Source organism: Vipera ursinii (genome assembly GCF_947247035.1).
Source record: "Vipera ursinii genome assembly, chromosome: 3".
Taxonomy (NCBI): Eukaryota; Metazoa; Chordata; class Lepidosauria; order Squamata; family Viperidae; genus Vipera; species Vipera ursinii.
The window spans coordinates 68,235,428-68,255,606 of NC_139516.1; the positions used below are offsets into that span (position 1 = coordinate 68,235,428).

The following is a 20,179-nucleotide window of genomic DNA, read 5'->3' on the forward strand; positions in this document are numbered from 1 at the left end:
CTGAGGCTCAGGGCTGGGAGGAACCAAGTCAGGAATGGCTTGGATTGGAGTGGGTCCCCACCAGGGGAATTCAATTAACCATACCAATGGGGACTGCTGAAATTTCTGCCACTAAATAATGGGATGGACTTTGTGCTTCACGACATTACTTTGTGATGGGAATTCGGGTTACAATCACCATCCTTAGCTAATAAATGATTTAACCCAGTTCACAACTTTCAATGACATAACATAAAATACAAAGGGAAAAATACGACACGCATGGTAAAAGTGAGGGTCTTATTCTCCCTTGCCAATCCTTTGGATGAATGTGTCATTTGGAACATTAAAACATGGAAATGCACAGGAAATACTAGTGCAAAAAAAAAGTATTTGTACATATGTCATCTAGAAGCGCTAATGCTTTGAAGACTCCCAAATCACCTGCAGTTGGAACATCGTGATAATCACTCCCACAGAAAACCTTACTTGTCATCGTCTTTCATTTGATGCTGCTCCTTTCTGTTGGATTGGATTGGCAGAACTTCGGAAGACACTCTGATTTCTAGAAAGAGAATTAAAGAAGTAGAAATAACAAGACACTCAATTTGAAATGGTTTGAAAAAATATTCAACGGAGAATATGCAAAGATTATCCCAATAATTTTGAAACCACTGAAAGGAAACAGCACACAGACTTTGATTTTAATTCAATGTCACCGTGCCATGTAATATGTGCAGTATCACCCCAAAGTGAGGAAAACCCTATGGAAAGTCAGTCCCTTAGCAACCATGACACTTTTTAGCAGTCACTCTCATTGCAATAGCTGGGTAAGATAGGCAAACATTTTTCTACAGAACAGAGGTTTAATTCCCAAACAGTGGCTTTTACGTTAGGGGTGTATTTTCCTCTCTAGCCAGAGAAAGCTCAAAGGATCTGGAAAAAGGAATTCAACTAGAGAACTAGAACTTTTTGTATCATGGAGATAGGGGAGAAAGCAGGACAAGAAGCACGGATGGAAACTAGTCAAGGAGAGAAGCAACCTAGAACTAAGGAGAAACTTCCTGACAGTTAGAGCAATTAACCAGTGGAACAACCTGCCTCCAGAAGTGGTGAATGCTCCAACACTGGAGGTTTTTAAGAAGAGACTGGACAGCCATTTGTCTGAAATGGTATAGGGTTTCCTGCCTGAGCAGGGGGTTGGACTAGATGACCTCCAAGGTCCCTTCCAACTACTTCTTCTTCTTCTTCTTCTTCTTCTTCTTCTTCTTCTTCTTCTTCTTCTTCTTCTTCTTCTTCTTCTTCTTCTTCTTCTTATTATTATTATTATTATAATTATTATTATTATTTTCTTTCCTCAAAACCCCAAATCCATCCTTTAACCAAGAAAGTTACAAAGAGCATGGAGGGGTTCCAAGCCATAGATTCTTCCCTCTCTTTACTGTTTTCTACTCTCTGGTTGCATAATTTAAAACTAATCCTTAAGGGGGCTTGGAAACAAACATGTGCAGTGTGAAAGGCTTCTGAATGCTTATGTTCAGCTTTGACTCGGCGACCAGTCTGCTTCTGGAGCCGATGCTATGGCAATAGTCACTCATGCCCTCATTACCCTGTGCTTGAGTTAATGTAATGCACTCTGCACATGGTTGCCTTTTAAGGAGTATTTGGAGGTTTCAATTCACCTTGTCAAATGTGGCAATCAGGGTGCAGACAGACAAAAGCTAAGTCAGCTAACACTGTCTTTGGTCCTGAACTGGTCATGTACATGTTTCCAGGCACATTCTGGTTATCACCTATCAAGTATTTCATCGTTTGAGTTCTAGTTACCTTCAGGCCTCTCTGTTTCGAATGGAAACTTACACTTTGGAGTAATAAGCATGCTAAATAGACAGGACATTTGTCTTTTGTGGCTGGCTCAGAGTATCAAGAAGTCTTCAACCAATGTAAGAATGGACCCCTCCTATTAAATTCAGGAGGAAAATCAAAATATTTTTTGGAGGGGTGGGGGTGGGGTCTGGATTTTGCTTATGTAACAGGATTGCTGTTGCCATGGATTATCAATTACCTTTATTTTATTTGCACTATTTTAATAATGGTTAGGGCTTTAGGATTACGGCTTTTATCTTTTTAGTTACAGAAGCTGCCAAGAGAGAATGTCACGGAGAGGATTGGGATAAAAATCCGAGCAACTAAATAGCTGCTGTTGAGATTCTGGCCAAATATTATCCTTGCAGTCTGTCTTGGTGGCAAATTGAATAAGAAGTATATGCCCATAGCCTAACACAGGATGGGGAGATCAAGCCAAAAACAAGCAACAAACGTCCATTCGCACGTGAATTCAGCTCAACGACCATTCACTCAAAAGAATCGCAACAGTTATATTCAGAAAACTAAAATGTCGTCATCTGCATCGTGTTCAAATTAACAGGAAGGGACAATACAGGCAACATGACTGGGCTCATGTGAGTCTCCATTCTGAAGCCGGCTGGCTCAATTATTTTTCCTCTCCTGCCCTTAAGGAATAAGGCAAAGTGATAATCCACTGTGTGGTCTATGTCGCCTCCCTCTGGGAAGCAGGATGGACTGGGCTTAAAAGAAGAGGCAACAAAATTAGTGCTTAGCACACAGAGCACGAGTAGGAGGTGGCGAACCGCTGAGCACGGCTTGCTCCCAAGTCTTGGGATACCAAATGATTCCAGCTAAGGGAGAGTTAAAGGCTATCTGAAAGCAAAAGAGGTGGATGAGGTACAAAGTACCATGTGAATATCATTAGAAGTGTTTTCCTGCACTACGCTGGATCTACTGATTGTATGCGCGTCAAAGTCATGGCTTAAAATTTTAAAATCTAGAACATTGCCATTTTATTCCTTCAGGGATATATCTTAACTGCAGAACTGAAGTAGAGAAAGGCTGCAGGATCTCTACACGCAACCTTTCTGCAGATTACAACGTTCCCAAATTTAAATTGTGTTCGAAACACGATCAGATGGACCTTATGTTTGATTCATGAATAACAGTGCCTTTTATACTGGACCTAAGCTGAATGCCCTGAACATCCTGGAAAAATAGTCTTGAACAATTGCAAAATGTGTCCTCCTGGTTCCTGAATAACTATTATTAGTCTGAGAAACCTGGTCCTTTCCCATATTTGATACAGAAATAAAGCTCTCTCTCGTTAAAGTATATTAATTACCTTTCTATTTGGTCACTGAATTTGGCACTCACAGATTTCTGCATTTATGTATAGCCATTAAAGGGATTTGTTGGGATTCAAATCCATTTTTAAAACATTAATTGCTTAGAAATCTAATTAAATTAGCAAAATAGCCTGTTATTATGTCATGCTAATATGGGCAGAATACTAGCTATGGGATCATATATTAGTTTATTTTATTTTGTTTTAATTTATTCAATTTAGGCACCATCCAACTCCAAAATCACTTTGGGAGAGGCATAATAAAACAAAATATAATAGTAAACACAATGTAATAGTTACAAAAACAAATAAGAAAGTGATAAATACTAAGAACCAACGACAAAACCTTTGACCCTCTCAAACAAATCCTGACCATCCTAGCACGAAGCCTGGGAGAACAGCCAATTATTTAAGGCAGACATGTCAAACACAAGGCCCGGGGGCTAGATCCAGCCCGCAAAGTGGTTTCATGTGGCCCGCGAAGCCATCCTGCACACAGTGAGGGAACGGCCCCCACTGCCTTGGCCCTGGCCCAGAGACCCTCCTTCTGCCAGAGACCCTCAGATCTGTCCCACTCCTGCCCAGGCCCCAGCCACGCCCACCCAGTAGGCCACGCCCACCCTGGCCATACCCACCCGGCCCCCTGAGGGCAACCGCAATGCTGATGCGGCCCTCAATAAAATTGAGTTTGACACCCCTGATTTGAGGCCTTCTGGAATGAGAGCTACAGGGACATTAGGGGGAATCTGATTTTAGAGTCTGTGTGGGATCAGAAACAGAAAATACAGGCAGTCCTTGGTTAATGGCTGCCCTGTCTAGCAACCATTCAGATTTATTATGGCACTGAAAAAGTAGTTTTATAACTGGTCCTCAAACTTACAAGTATCATGGCATCCCCGTGGTAAATGTGACAATTTGGGTGGCACACATTTACAATCCTGCATCACAGAATCACCATTTGCAAGCTTCAGAGCCAGCTTCCAACAGTCAATGGAGAATCTGGCAACAAGTGACAAACTGTGGCCATGTGATCTTGTGCTTAACAACCGCAGCCGATTAATTTCACAACCACAGCAGAAGTGGTGGACTAAGTCTGGTGCAGTCATGTGAAGTTTCACTTAACAGCCACTTCACTTAACCACGGAGTTATAGGTCCCAACTGCAGTTGTTATATGAGGCCTACCTGTAGCGTAACATGCATTAAGAAGGTATGTGGAACAATAAGGGATTTTTATTTAAAACCTTGCCTTAAATCAGGCTTAAGGCCAAGTAAAATGTCAAAACAGAGATGATATAGAGACACTGAAGAAAATATCATTTACTATTTTTAAAATGTTTCAATTTCCAACTATGCATTATGACATCTTTATCCTAATACACACATAACTTATTTATGTACACACTATTTGTAAGAAATTAAATTTAGCATTAAGAGAAGAATAAAGAAACAGCTTACCATCCAATTCCTCAGCATTATTTTTGCAGCTTGAATAATCTGAAAAAAAAAGGAAAGCTACTGAGGCTTTGCTGTATAATTATCCATCTAAATGTCAGCTGAGAACATGTGCCCATACTTAATTACAGCATGGAAATATAGCACACACTCACCTTTGCCTTTGACACTTAATGTTCAGGGAATTTTACTTCAGGCATTTCTCCTTTTTTCCTCACTCAAGAGTGCAGGCATATGAAAAATTCAATCAGTCTCTATGTCACACACACATGTGCTACACAAACTAGAAATCATAGAGTTGGTAAAAGCAAATGCTTTGTATACTGTCGATAAAAGATTGATTCAGGAAATCCAATATTTGGAGTTTTGAAGTTATAGATCACACTATTATGAATATAGATAAATCTATTATCAATATTCAGCTAAGAAGACAGGAATTACTGAGTGAATATGATAAATTCTTCAACTTGTATAACTGTTTTTTTTACAAAGTAGCTCTAACTTACAATACAATGTACAAAGGGCATAGATTCACCTTATTAAGCCATACATTTCCAAAGAATATTTTCTTTCTGTACTTGACTAACAAAACAAAGGCTTCCTCAAAATTGGCTCAACTCTTGACCCATGTAGGATATTTTTTGGCCACAATTTTGCCACTGCATTTTTTTTGTTCCAGTTTTATTATTTTTAACAACTTAATATTTGCAAATCGACTTGAGTAAATTAGTGAGATTTCAATATTATCCTCATAATCCAATTTCATTGAGGGGTGTGTGTGAGAGAGAAATAAAGAGAATTAAAAAGAAATGATAGTTATTTATGTAACCATAGACATAAATTACTAAATCAAGAACCTGACTTGATCAATAACCAGAAAAGTTCTACAGTAAGTAGAACAGAATGTTCAACTAACCATTTGATAGGTCATTTCTCTGTTCTTTGACATGATTACTCCTGGGGCTTGAAAATGCACTGAGTAGACATGTTCCTGTCATTGGTGAAAAAGGGCCATTTTTCTTTCCTTTTACTGATGATGTTGCTGGCACCTGGACCAATAAAAAAACAACAAAGAACATTTTTCCTGCAGTAAAAAGCATCATCACATTCTCCCTTTCAATGCCTATACACTTATTATTTAAAATAGTCATTGCAGTGCAAAGAGAATGTAACTATCCTTCTCTCCCCCACACCAATGATCCACTTTATGCTCAGTTAATAAATCTTTAGAACAGACTCCAGATTTAAGAACAAGAACAGACTCCAGATTTAGCAAGAATTCCCCAGTGATATAGCTTATCCCTCAGCTGGACCTAACTGACAACAACTTAGAGCAGTGGTTCTTAATTTTTTTTCATCATGGACCCCCTTTAAATAGCTTTTGTGGCCACAGACCCCCAAGATTTAAATCAATATTTCAATCATAACATTTCTTCAAGCTTTTGTGGACCTCCTATGAAAACATTGTGGAGCCCCAGGTGTCCAATGACCACAGGTTGAGAACCACTGACTTAGAGGGCATTGTAACTGCCTAATGTACCTGTTCAATACAGTTCCAAGAAGATGGGATTACTTCTATAGGCTTCAGCCTACAGTAGGACCCAAGAGTTAAGCAGCATGGTCCTCAAAGGCAAGATTTTCTCTTGTCTGATATTGACTTTGATTTAGACTGTGCTATACAAACTAACCTCTTAATCATCCTGTCACCGCCCTATTTAGAGGGAAGCTGCTACCTTACCTTTCACATTTTACTCCAGATGTTATTTCAACTTTAAAAAAAGGCTGACAATAGCCTAGCCTTCCCCAATCAATCTACTACATACCCACTATCACCTCAGAATTGGATGATGCTACTAATCATGAAATGAAATCATGAGGCAGGCATCACCAAACACTCAGATGCTGCTTATAGATGACTCAGGAGAAAGGGAATCTTCAACCTCAACAGATGCATTACAAAGATGGAAGTCAGAATGTGAATATAATGAACTATTGCTTTTTTCTTCCATCATCACATTATAACTAAGCATGAGGCTATTTAATATAAAATTCCATGTTCCTTTCCACATCTCCATATTGCTAAAAATTATAGTGTGTATGTGTGTATAAAACATTGATAATGTTTATTGCTCATTTATAATTGAAAATCTCTTTGCTCTTGTAATAGTATGTACACCTGAAGTAGTGTGTGTGTGTGTGGGGGGGGGATTTTGGTAAAAGCACTATGGTTTACCATGAAGGCGATGGTACACTCCAGAGAGAAGCCCAAAGTAAGACTGAACAGTCCTGAACTGGATGGGAGGAGGATGAAGAAATTCAAGGAAGCAACACGCTATAAGCTCTCAGGGGTATATCTATTAGGTTAGAAGGTTATAGCTTTAATCTGGCAAGATTCTATCTATTAGGTGTAAGCCATTAAGGATTGGAGTCAATTGGATTTTGCTGTCTAATGGGCTTGGGCCTGATAGCCGCAAGTTTTTATTATGATTATTAATTCAATATTTAATAAATGTCATATAAATAGACATTTCTAACGCCCGTTTTACTACTCAAAATTTAGGGGAAAGTGAGAGGGGAAGGAGGAAAAGTAGAATGAAATAAGAAATAAAGGACATTCAGAACTTAATTCTTAGGATTATAAATCAAACTTTCTATCACCTACATATATTCTCAAAACAGCCCACAGAAGTTACCTCTGTATGAGATATATTATAGCAGTCTTGTAATTTGAACCCTTTCCTGCAACATTTAGCAATACAGTTTTTACTCTTGAGCAAAAAGGTAGTTCTCCCAATTTTCACGATTAATTTTACCTCTGATTTTTGAAAAATTAATGAAATTATAAACCTGCAGCAAGAGGTCTGACTGAGCAAACATGCCAAATAATTATTCTTAAAATAAATATTTCCCCCTTTTTAAATTTCCATTTCAGAAGAAAAAGCAGCTTTAGGGTGGAATAAAATAATTTCAAGCTGGATCGCTTGTTTCCAAAAACACCCTTCGGACCTAGAAAGCAGATGCAAAATTACAGTCACAGCTGTATGTACTGCAAATAATGAATAACAGAAAATGAAATTGCAAATTACATTGCTAATGATTGTTATTGCTATTTTGTCACTTTTGTTTCAATACAAAGAGAAAGTATACATATCTTAATACAGTCAGATTTTCAGTTTAGCTAAGGCTATAGCAAATCTTCTGCAAAATAAAAAAATGGCACGTGCAGACAAAACTGGAGATTCATTTTATTCACATTTTGATACATTTTCCTATTATTTCTTCTCTTCCACAAGCTACCTGGCTAAGCTTCACAGAAACTCCCACAACTGGCATTGGAAGAAAATAAACTGGTATATGTCATGGCACAGTGTGTCTAGAAACACACAGTGCCACATTTTACCAAAGAGGGAGAACAAGAAAGAAACCCAGAAAAAATATAATTTCATTTTTATTGTGATAACTGTATGGGTAATTTATTACAAGGTTACAGTATATTATTTTATGTTAATCTACTTCTCTCAACTAATTACATTCTCATCATAAAAATGTCTTTATTGTTTTGCTTTCAATTTCACAGTTTATAATATGCAGATTATAGTATTATCATAATTACATATTGTTATATGTACATTCAGATAGCAGTGCATTTGTTTCAGCAATTATAAAGCTAATTTCTAATAAACAATGTCATAAAAAACATTTGGCGCTGGAGAGATTTGAATATAACAAAACAAAGAATAGCGCTATATTTCTTTAGTTATAGTCAATTGTTTCATACAAAGTCAGAATATTATATAAAATAGCACTGCCTTCAAAGGTCTCTAGCAATCACTTCATATACATTAAGATATATATTATAATTGATTATTGAGTTATGATTTCTCTGAACTGTTGCTCATTTATACACCCACACATTTTCTACAAAATAATTTACAAATTTAAACACAGGACAGAAAAACAAAAATATTCTTACTTTTTCTGGAATAAGATTTTCCAGCTTCAAAGCTCTTTTAGCACTACAAAAGAAGGAAAGCAAGTGTTATTACTGCTCAAAGGGAAATTTTAATCTAAGAACATCCTTCACTGGTAGCTAGTAGTAATCCCCATTAACTAACCCTAACCACATGCAAGCAACATTTTCTTACAATAAGAGCTAACCTCATACAGGTATACATGAACAAGATGGTAAATACTGCTTTGAAAACTGATCACATTTGTGCTGTTTTCTCACATGTGGCATACAACTGGATCAAACAGGACATCAATATCAGATTACCCAAAATATTTATTAACTATAAAGTACTAATAATGAACATTGCTATACAGAATTGCATAGTAACTTACCTTGTTATTTTTCAAGGTGAAAAAAGCAATTCTTTTATTTCAGCTCAACATGATTCAGTGCTGCTAGACTATGACTGAATTAAGGAACAGATGCTCTCTGACTTTACAGGTCCCTAAACCATAAGAAAACATTTTCTTGCATTTTTCACTGTACTGATTCAGGAACGTGCCAGCTTCTTCTGCAAAATCTGTTTTCCTGAACTGGATGCCCAGTTGTTAGTGGCAATACTAGGAATGAAAAGCTGAATATTTATAATATTTTAGATTGTACAGCTGTCTTCTAAAGAGTGGTCGTCAGAATTTTATTGAATGCAGACTAAATACTTTAAAGAAAGAAAGGTCAAGGTAAATTAAGACTATTGTTCCCAGAGATAACTCCAATTTTCAATGTACTTCCTTAAATCTTTATAAGGAGGTATCACTTTTTTTCCTGTAAAGCAACTAAACAACTAAGAACCTTTACAATCATTTAATAAATGTATCATAAGATAATTTTAGATTAAATAAGATTTGCAGGGGATTTTCATTTTAGAAAAGAACATTACAGGTATCACATTGGAAACAGGCCAATTTTTCTGTTTCCAAACAACCACAGTGCTAGAAAGAGTAAACCTTACAAAAAATTACCGGCATAAATGACACTTATGAGCCAAAGACCAAGCTAATCACCCACAAAATATTTTTTTACTTTATTTTTTGTGATGAAACATATGAGAAACGTTTATGGACATCTTTGAAGTACGACTTTATATATTGCTAGCTTAAAATGAAAATGAAAAACATTTTTGTCTTTAAAACAAACAAGCAATGCTATATAGTATATGGCATTTACATTTTTCATGTTAAAAGCTACTTGCATTCTTGCCAAGATACAATCAAAGCTGAAAGAATTGGATAAAATTCTTAACGGCATGTTCTTTTTAAATATAGTGCCCTGTCTTGCTTAAAGAATGCAGACTCCATTACATCTTCTGTATCTCAGAGGCAGCAAGGAAACACTGTGTACATTAATACATTCACTCTGCAAAGATGCTGTAGGGGACATGCATGCATTTGCATTCCACACTAAGGCATGTTATGATGGAAGTTTTTATGGTGGACTTCAAAGAAAGCTGGAAGCAAAAGTACAGTGGAATCTGGACCCAAGATAGCTTTATGATTAGAATAAATGGCAAATTGCATGAAAATCCCATTAAACTACAGTATAGCAAACTGAAAAAAAAATCTAGGAAAAACGATAGACTGGTCAAGCAGCATACTATTTAAAATCTGTCAAAGACTTTGGGTGGCAGCAGAGTTACAGCACACCCAAATTTTCTTTCCTCTGCCTGTGGAGATGCTGAAAACTTGGAAATAGCTGAACTCGTTAGCCATTCTCAGTCCAAGAAATTACCACTTTACCGTGAGAAGAAAAGTCATTTTGCCACATTTCTGTTAGACAATTGTTTTAGGTACATATTTCCCCTATGCAATAATAGTAAAACTCAACAGTTGCAAAGACCTTTGCAGATTTAAGGAATGACATTTCTTAAATGGGAAAGCGAAGGGGCATCCATTCAAGGCTACATTGTGAAAAAGAAAGCATAATGTGAGAAGCATTTATTACATTTCTTTTGTATTGCTCTTCTATATCATACAGTTAGAGGAGCAGAAAATACCTTTTATTTAAGCAGGACTGGTTTATCATTCAGATCAAAAAGCCAAATGGGACAGTGAATGAACGAAATGTATTACAGTGTGGGAGGTAGCTTATCCTCATCTTCTCAAAAGGTAAGTCCTACTGAATGCAATGTGACATGCTTCCATGTAAAAATATGTAAGGAAGGCCAAAGCTCAAGCCAATCTTCCACAAAATATTTTCACTTTATTCTTTGAGATGAAACATACTGAGAAATGTTTAAGGACATCTTTGAAGCATGACTTTATATTGCTAGATTTGATTTTACAATTATTTTGAAAAGGGATTACTGAAAAAACATTTTTGTGTATAAAAAGAATAAGCTAAGTTATATGGTATTTATGTTTTCACAGTTAAGAGCCATTCGTATTCTTGCCAAGGGACAATCAAGTCAAGTCTTTAGTGTTCTCTGAACCTGGTTCTTTCTTTGCAGATATTTCATTACCTGACTAGGCACAGTGTACCGAGTGCACTGTGTGCTACTGAGTGTGGTGTTTGCTCCTTGTTTATAAACAGCAACTTGCCTTGCCATTGTCAGTGGGGGCATAGTTTTCTCATTACACTTCCTTGATTAGGCTTCCTTAATTCTTCACAGGCTTTCAGGATCAGGGTACCAAGGAGAACACCATTCCCTTACCAACACTGACAAGACAGGCTACTGTATATAAACCACAGCAAACACCACAATGGTACCTAGTCAGGTAATGAAACATCTATGAGCAAACAACTAAGCTCAGAGAGCACCAAGGACTCCACAATTCAACCTTAAGCTGCATATATTTTCTTCTATTGATAAAGCTAAAACAATTTTACAAGATTCTTAGCAGTATGTTCCCTTTTAAAATACAGGGCCCTGTAAATATAAAGGTAAAGGTAAAGGTTCCCCATAAGGGACGCAGTGGCTCAGTGGGTTAGGACGCTGAGCTTGTCGATCAGAAGATCGGCAGTTTGGCAGGTCGAATCCCGAGTGCCGCATAGCAGCGTGAGCGCCTGTTACCCGTCCCAGCTTCTGCCAATCTAGCAGTTCGAAAGCACGTAAAAATGCAAGTAGAAAAATAGGGACCACTACGGTGGGAAGGTAACAGCGTTCCGTGCGCCTTTGGCGTCTAGTCATGCCGGCCACATGACCACGGAGACGTCTTCGGACAAGCGCTGGCTCTTCGGCTTTGAAACGGAGATGAGCACCGGCCCCTAGAGTCGGAAACGACTAGCACGCATGTGCGGGGGAACCTTTACCTTTACCTTTTAAAGGTTCCCCCACACATGCGTGCTAGTCGTTTCCGACTCTAGGGGCCGGTGCTCATCTCCGTTTCAAAGCCGAAGAGCCAGCGCTTGTCCGAGGACGTCTCCGTGGTCATGTGGGCGGCATGACTAGATGTCAAAGGCAAACGGAACGCTGTTACCTTCCCACCGTAGTGGTCCCTATTTTTCTACTTGCATTTTTACGTGCTTTCGAACTGCTAGGTTGGCAGAAGCTGGGATGAGTAACAGGCGCTCACTCTGTTACGCGGCACTCGGGATTCGACCCGCCAAACTGCCATCTGATCGACAAGCTCAGCGTCCTAACCCACTGAGCCACTGCGTCCCTATACCTGTAAATATAGGGCCCTGTAAATATACATAAGCCTGTTTTAATTATATTTAGTTTCCAAAGAAATCCAGTCATGTGAAAGTCATAACACTCTTGCTCAGATGATTTCAACAGAATCTATCATAAATGATTAACAGCCTGGAACTAACAACCTTGTCTTTTGAGCATAGGCTCAGTTGTGGCATGGAATTCTTATGCTCTTATGAGGTAAGGTACACATATACCCATTCATTAAAGCTGGTGTGACATGATATTGGAAAATTGGCATGTTTTGAATAGCTTCCCATAGTGAACTTCTAATTTAGGGCATCAAGTTGCCTATTCCAGCAATAGAGTTTTTTGCTCTGAAGGAAATCCTATAACTTTCTTAGCAGTCTGAAACCCATTATGTTAAGAATCATTGTATATTCATTTTTTGGCCATCTTGAGAATCAGCAATCCAAAACAGCAACATATACCGTAGCTGTTCTGCTCATTTAACCTCAAGAAATCTACCACTGTTACATCAATAAGTCTACCCGAAAAACATGTAGAATCTGCATTACATGAAAAGCAGCTAGAATTCATATTTCTATGACAATCATACACTTTAAAAGTCCTAAAAAATTGGAAGCCTAATCAGGCCAATTTGCCCTAAGAAAGTGTTTCTGAGTAGTCAGCTGCTTTTTTCAACCAGCAAGATATTTAAACCAAATAAGGTTTAAACTCAAAAGAACACTAACCTATTTCAATATCCTTCCAAAAGCTGATCTCAAGTGCAAATACTACACAAAAAAACTCTTTATAAGTGGAGATTGTACCCTTGTGGGAAAAGAATCATTGAATCCATTGCTCATGGCCTGTAGCTCCCTCTATAAGAACCCCAGTTCTTGCTTCATAATTCCCTAGTTCGCAAAGTATCCAATTTTGAATTATTTTTGGTACAGTTGTTTTTATCATACCTGTACATTTTATTTCTTTGAATGTACCGTAGTTAAAATTTGTTACACTGTCTATAAATTAAACATGCCCTGGTTGCCTCAGTGACCTAGTTATAACTTTAAGTTGTTCTTGGTTTTATTCAAAGTAGAAATTATATGAACAACTCTGAGAATCCCAGTCAACCATAATAAATTATTACTATCACCATTTCTATGGATACATTAAGCTTCTTGAAATACTTCAAATATCCATTATACTATACCTCATAATCTCTCAGCAATGGAAATACAAGATCTAGAATTTGATTCAAGTCATTTTGGGAAATCTGAAATATTAATGAGTCACATGCAGAACACAGAATATAGCATAGTAGAATTGGAAGGGACCTTGGAGGTCTTCTAGTTCAACCCCCTGCTTGAGCAGGAGACCTATACCATTTCAGACAAATTGTCATCCAGTCTCTTTTTGAGCCTCCAGTGATGGACCACCCACAACTTCTGAAGGTAAGCTATTCCATTGGTTTATTGCTCTCACTGTTAGGAAATGTCTTCTTAGCTCTAGGTTGCTTCTCTCCTTGGTGAGTTTCCAACCACTGTTTCTTGTCTTGCCTTTTGGTGCAAGATTTTCCACAGATTTTGGACCATATTTTCTGCATCCCTGATTTTAAAGAACTATAAAATGTACAGCAAATCCTGAAATAGACCCAGCATAGTTTAAAAATAAAAACTCTTCATAGTATCAGGGCCAAATAATATAATAATAAAAAAAATCTTGTCAGACGTCCGGTTTGCGCTCATAGCGCATTGCTGCACGAGAGCCCTGCCAGGGGGATCCTAAATGGGTCTGAAGTTGCCCCGGAGAGTTGATCGCAAAGGAGGGGCGCCCTGTTGATCACGAAGTGATGGCAATCGCTTCGTTTGATCTGGGAAAAGGCTAGCCACATGCCAGCATGTAGCCCAAGCTACTGCAGCCGAAGTCCAAGAGAACCGGTGAACAGCATGCTTGGAACTGATGAGAGTATTTGATCTTCTCTCTCTTATTTTACAACTAGTCTCTGGGAAAGATCCCCAAAGCAAACAACCTCTGAAAGTGAGGGGAGGGGACTACATTTCCATTCCCCCATAGACAGAGGCAGCAAATTAACCTTTAAGGAGAAAAGAACCTTATTGAAATTAAATTCAAAATACTACAGTCTGATAAAACTTAGAAACTAAAACAAACTGCTAAGATTATATTCTAAAGGATTTTGACTGAATTACATAAAAAAAGAAAAATAAGAAATTTTTGTCTGAAAGAGCAGGAAAATAAATATTTGCTGACATCAAGTGGACAATGAGAATATAGCACATTAAAGACAATGCCCAGAAACAAAGAAAAAAATCTGTTCCCATGAACTCTAATAACTTTTAAGAAGATAGTTGCTAAGGAACAGAGAAGAGATTGTATACTGGGGCAACTATAAGATTGGAAAGTGTTTGAAGGAAAAGAAATACTTTGATTGTGGTTTAAATTTATGAACTGTTTAAAAATGTTGATCTATGATAAATTATTGAGAAGGGAAGTTACAGGAAGGATTTAAGCTCGCTAAATATATTGAATTGACAATTGACTCCTGAAAGAATTGTTATAAAACTTTGATTTTACTGAAACCCTGACAACTGAAAATTACAGTGTATTACAAAAAATTATATATAAAAACAAGAACTATACAAAATTGGACTGTATGGATTTTGAGTTTTGGTTAGCTTGACAAGGCTAATTACAGAGACTATGGCATTTATGATGGACAACTCGAAAGGGGGAGACAACATGGATATGACATACTCATGAAAAAATGATAGAAAACCACACTTATTATCTACTCCTGAAACATTAAAGACCTTTAGAAACATTTCAAGACAAGACAAATACTTCCCAAGATGAAATTTATGCAATGCTATGACAGATATAAACTACAATAAGACTTAAACCACGAGATTAAACATAACTTTGATACTATAAGGAAGGGGAGTCAAACTGCCAGCCCATGGGCTGGACATATCACGTGGAAGCTGCACCCACCCCATTGCTAGCAATGGCAAATCTGTCCCAATACGTTGTGCGATGTCACATGAAAGCGTGGGTTTGACATGTCTGCTATACGTGAATATATTTCTAACTTAAATCTACAATGAAAAAACATCCAAAGAATAATGGTAAAGAATGAACAAACAATCCAGACAACAGAATGTGAACTAGAAAAAAATTATTTAACTGGTGAAGTTACAAATGAAGAGAATTATAACTTAATACTAAGAAGAAAAAACTTACAAGACTTGGATACAACAATAAATATGGAAAAGATATCTTATGCCCATGGTGGCGAACCTGTGGCACACAGAGCCCACTCTGTGGGCACACGCGCCGTCTCCCCAGTCCTAGGACTTCAGCTGGGTTTTATAAAACCTTTTCGCTTTAGGCCTCCACTTCCGTGTGCCAAAAAAAGAGTTTCGATCAATCAATCAATTTCAACTTCTTGCAGGAAAAATGAAAGATCTCTCAAAGTTGAAATTGACTGAGTGAACTTTTTAGTCCCACCCAGTCTGCCATTACCACTGCAGCCACACCCACCCAATGGGCCATGACCACCCAATTGGCCACACCCACCCAATGGGTCACACCCATCCGGCACCCGACGATACATAAGTGGATTTTGGGTTGCAATTTGGGCACTCAATCTCTAAAAGGTTTGCCATCATGCCTTATGCATTAGAATGTCAAAATAAACCTGAGAAAAAGCCTTAACAAAAATGGACACTGCTAGGAGAATCATTGTTTGGGAGACAAAAAGCATACATCCTATCTACTATGTATCCCCTACTCCTAACAATAATTACAAAAATATAAGAACTGGACAAGTTGTAAATATTAATTTGGGAAACAATTTGGCAAAGGAAGAAAATTAGAGACAGGCTGAAGAGACTGGATTCGCCCTACCAGATGGAATATTATATGAGTAAATACTTGTTTGAATATGGCTAAATAAACAAATAATAAAGGGACTTTAGAATAAGTGTGATAAGAGATATAAGCAATATAGTATTTTTTGATAAGATACAAAATGTAAAAATATTAGGATGTTGTAAGTGAAAAGTTTGGATTTTAAAGACAAATTAAGTTTGAAAAGATTTAGGATTAAGGAAATTGAAACTGAGTGGAAATTAGGCTTAATAAGAACTCTGAAAAAAAAGGACATATAGTGATTTAAGTAATTTTTACAAATAGAAGAGAAATATAAATTGACTAGAAAGATGGATAGATGTTATAGATAAGTAGTATAGTATCTATAATATATGAAATATGAAAATATTGTGATATATTTAAATGTAAAAATTGAATATTTAGATGTTAAATATTGGGAAAAATATGATTGACAAGAATTGTTTGAATATTATGGAGAATGAGTTTAAACAAGATTATGAAAATAAAATACATGGTGAATCAAAAAGATGATTCTTATGAAAATAACATAAGCTGATAAAAAATGCTATATATGGATTCTACTATTGTTGGTATAAATATAGAAGAAAATGTTTTTATTTAATCCTTTAAATATGGAAAATATCAAATATTAGAAATTATATTTGTTTAATGTTGTAGGAGGAGAATATTACTGGGTGAAGAGAAGATCAAGGAAATATATTATCAATTGATATACTAATTATAGAAATATAAAAATTAATTATTGTTTAACTATTATTAATTGTATATTCTTTTCTAAAAAATGTATGAATCAAGACAACACACTGTACACCAGGCACTAAGGTTGTTATTGTAAAAAACCAATAAAACCTTTTACAAAAAAAAAATCTTGTCTACTTACCTGTTTAAGTACCTGTGTAAGTCCTCAGCTCTCCTTCATCATGTTAAGTAGAACTCCCACTCACCCAAAATTGATTACTTGGAGAATAGAGGTCCGTCACATATGTGTCAGATCACATATGTACGTGTGCCTGAACATTTTTAGAGCAATAGCTAATGAATACCTATGTTGATTATGGCTGGGTTCACATAATATTTAAAGCCAAGGTCAACCAAATTATCAAGCAGACTATGGTTTAGCATTTAGTATAAATTCCAAGTTTGATGTTGCTCACTTTTTACTTTAATTGCATATCTTACTAGGATAGCATTACCTACATTTGCCTGCCAAATTAAACCATAAATCATAGTCTAGCATAGCATGTGGTATGAATCCAACCCCGATAGTTAATGGTCAGTGAAATGGATCATCATTATTGTATGGAGTTTCCAGCAGCAGCAGCTGTCAAGAGGAATGCTTGGTTAAAAAATAAAAACTTTACACAATAGTTGGGATCATATATTTAATCATAGGTTGCTGAAGATCCTAATAACATTGTGCTAAACCACCATGATTTAATGTGATGTGTGCACACATCAAAGTAACCTCATCTTTTATTATGTTAAATATATAAACTTTTCTGAAATAGTATAAAGTCTCAAAAGTAAATATTTAGGACAAGCATTTAAATGGGAATTCTCATCAATGCTAAAGTACTATCAAATGAAGACAGGTGGAAAAAAAATGCTTCAAATCACACTAAGAAACAAAGTGAGGTATATGTACTGCATTTTGTTTTACCTTTTCAGGTAAGAGAAAGGACATCCTCAACCTAAACATTAAATCTCAGCAGGACTTTTTCCTAATTTATCAAGCTAAAACCTATTTGGCTCTCTAACAAGCAGATGGAAATCACTTTTCACCTGAGATGGCGGCGCCTGGAATGGCTGTGGCTGCATTGGCTCTTGAAGGCGAATAGTTTTGGGAGGGATAGTAAGGGCTATAGGCCACATGATCAGGAAGATTTTAATGTGTTTGAGCAACATGGTAGAACTAAGGTAACATACGACCGACAATCTTTGCTGGCATGGCGAGTTGCTAGTTGTTTTGGAACTGTTGGTGAGACTGTTAAAAGTCGTTGGCGCTGTTTGAATTTGTTCTACCAGCAGCAAGATCTGACTGCTGGCCCAGTGATGGATTGTATTGCAAATCAGGGCTGTTTCCAGAGGAGGCAGAGGAGGAGAGGACCTGGAACTTATGGGGCAAAGGAACTGGATGAGGTTGCCGGCAGGCCCAGAGGAAGAGAGAGAGGCTTTTGGAGGAGTTGGTGGCGGCACCAGCAGCGTGCTCCAGGGGCGAAAAGAAGCAAGGCCTCTTTAAGGAAAAGGTGGAAGAGTCAGGATCAGAAAAAGGAAAGAAGGCGAGGTTGTCAGAATACAAGCGAATTTGAGGGCTAATCCACATGGAGCCCCATTTCCATCTGTCCTGTTTGCCATCGTTCACTCCCTAGAGACTAAAATGGACAATGTGAAATTTGAGCAGGCCACAAACAAGGAGTATATATCGAAGGTGGTGACCCTTTGAGAACTGTATGCAACGAAATTTCATTTTGATGTATGCCGATTGGTGTACATTCAAAGTGACAATAAAGTTATCATTATTAATATTCTACCTCATAAGTTCACAGCAGCTTTTCACAATCTAGTGCCCTTTTCATTTCATTCCCAAACAAAAAACCTGATGTCACTTGGGCTGGAAATGATTGGGCTGCTAGCGCAATACATTTGGGGGCACCAGACTAGTGGAGGCGGTTCAGCTAAGTGTTAGAAATATTTATTATGAGAGGAAGCTCATGGGCTGTACACACTTCAAAGCACAACTGCCTAAGTCATTTCTATATATTCCTGCATTAATAGCACTCTGAGAGGCAGCTTAGTGCAGCGTTTCCCAACCTTAGGAACTTGAAGATGCGTGGACTTCAACTCCCAGAATTCCCCAGCCCTGGGGAATTCTGGGAGTTGAAGTCCACACATCTTCAAGTTCCTAAGGTTGGGAAACGCTGGCTTAGTGTAATGGTTAAGGTATCGGGCTAAAAACCAGGAGACCATGAGTTCTAATCCTACCTTTAGGCACAAAGCCAACGGACCAGCCTTGGGCCAGTCACTCTCTGACCTAAGCAGCAGTGGCAAGCCAACGTCCGGAAAACCTTCTCAAGAAAACTGCAGCGACTTTTCCAAGCACTGCCAAGAGTGAAAAAGCTGACTTGGCAAACGCACACAAAAATTAGCACCTTACCAACAAAAGCCACACCTAAATACACTCCTCTGTCAGTGTAAAGCAGGGGTAGGCAACCTCGGCTCTTTTATGACTCATGGACTTCAACTCCCAGAATTCCTGAACCAGCTGCTGGCTCAGGAATTCTGGGAGTTGAAGTCCATGAGTCATAAAAGAGCCAAGGTTGCCTACCCCTGGTGTAAAGGAACACAGATATTAATGCAGGGGTCTTCAAACTTGGCCCTTTTATGACTTGTGGACTTCAACTCCCAGAATTCTTCAGCCAACATGTCTGGCTGAGGAATTCTGGGAGTTGAAGTCCACAAGTCATAAAAGGGCCAAGTTTGAAGACCCCTGTATTAATGCAATAGGGAAAGAGGTCTCTGTCCGTCCTCCGGCTAACAGGCACCCTTAACTGACACTGTGGCATTATCAGAACCCGTTTGTCTTTGGCTGCGTTCGCAAGACCTACTGAACAGGATTCTCAGAACACAGTCAATTGAATTGCGACGAGCAAACCCAACCTCGGCTCTGCGCTGACATGACACTGACACACAGAGACACACACACACCATTTCCCGCTTCAGCTCGGGACTTACCGCGGCATCAGGACCGCTTCCAAAGCCTTTCCTCTGCAGCGACGCTGAGCCTCCCGCCCTAAGTCCGAACGGTGCACCAGTCAAAAGGGGCCGGGCGGGAACAGCAACCCTCAGCCTGAAAACGGCTTGGCTTGGCTTAGCATCAGTGGTCGAGTCTCTTATTCTGCTCGCTTACTCCTTCTCCTCTTTCGTTTTGCTCTCCCCTTGCCCTTTTCAAGCACCATCAGATTCTCACCAAGATAAAATTTCCCGAGCAGTGGCAAGAAGCAGAAAAGAGGCAGTCGTAAAACTCCCAATTTCATC

General features: G+C 38.0%; 1 protein-coding gene across 3 annotated transcripts in view; it reads right to left on the reverse strand.

The window, feature by feature from the left end:
• Positions 1-19,937, reverse strand: part of ITGB3BP (integrin subunit beta 3 binding protein) — a 41,207-nt gene extending 21,270 nt beyond the window's left edge. For 2 of the 3 annotated variants that reach the window (XM_083359915.1, XM_083359913.1), the window contains exons 1-3: positions 5,545-5,788; positions 4,632-4,670; positions 469-544 (exon numbers count right to left, since the gene is read on the reverse strand). In XM_083359915.1, coding sequence (XP_083216041.1) covers positions 469-544; positions 4,632-4,670; positions 5,545-5,779 — 350 coding nt within the window. In that variant the 5' untranslated portion in view covers positions 5,780-5,788. Of the gene's footprint in view, positions 1-468; positions 545-4,631; positions 4,671-5,544; positions 5,789-8,601; positions 8,645-19,876 lie in introns of those variants that run through there. The other variant, XM_083359914.1, reaches the window with a different exon arrangement.
• Positions 19,938-20,179: the final 242 nt, after the last annotated feature.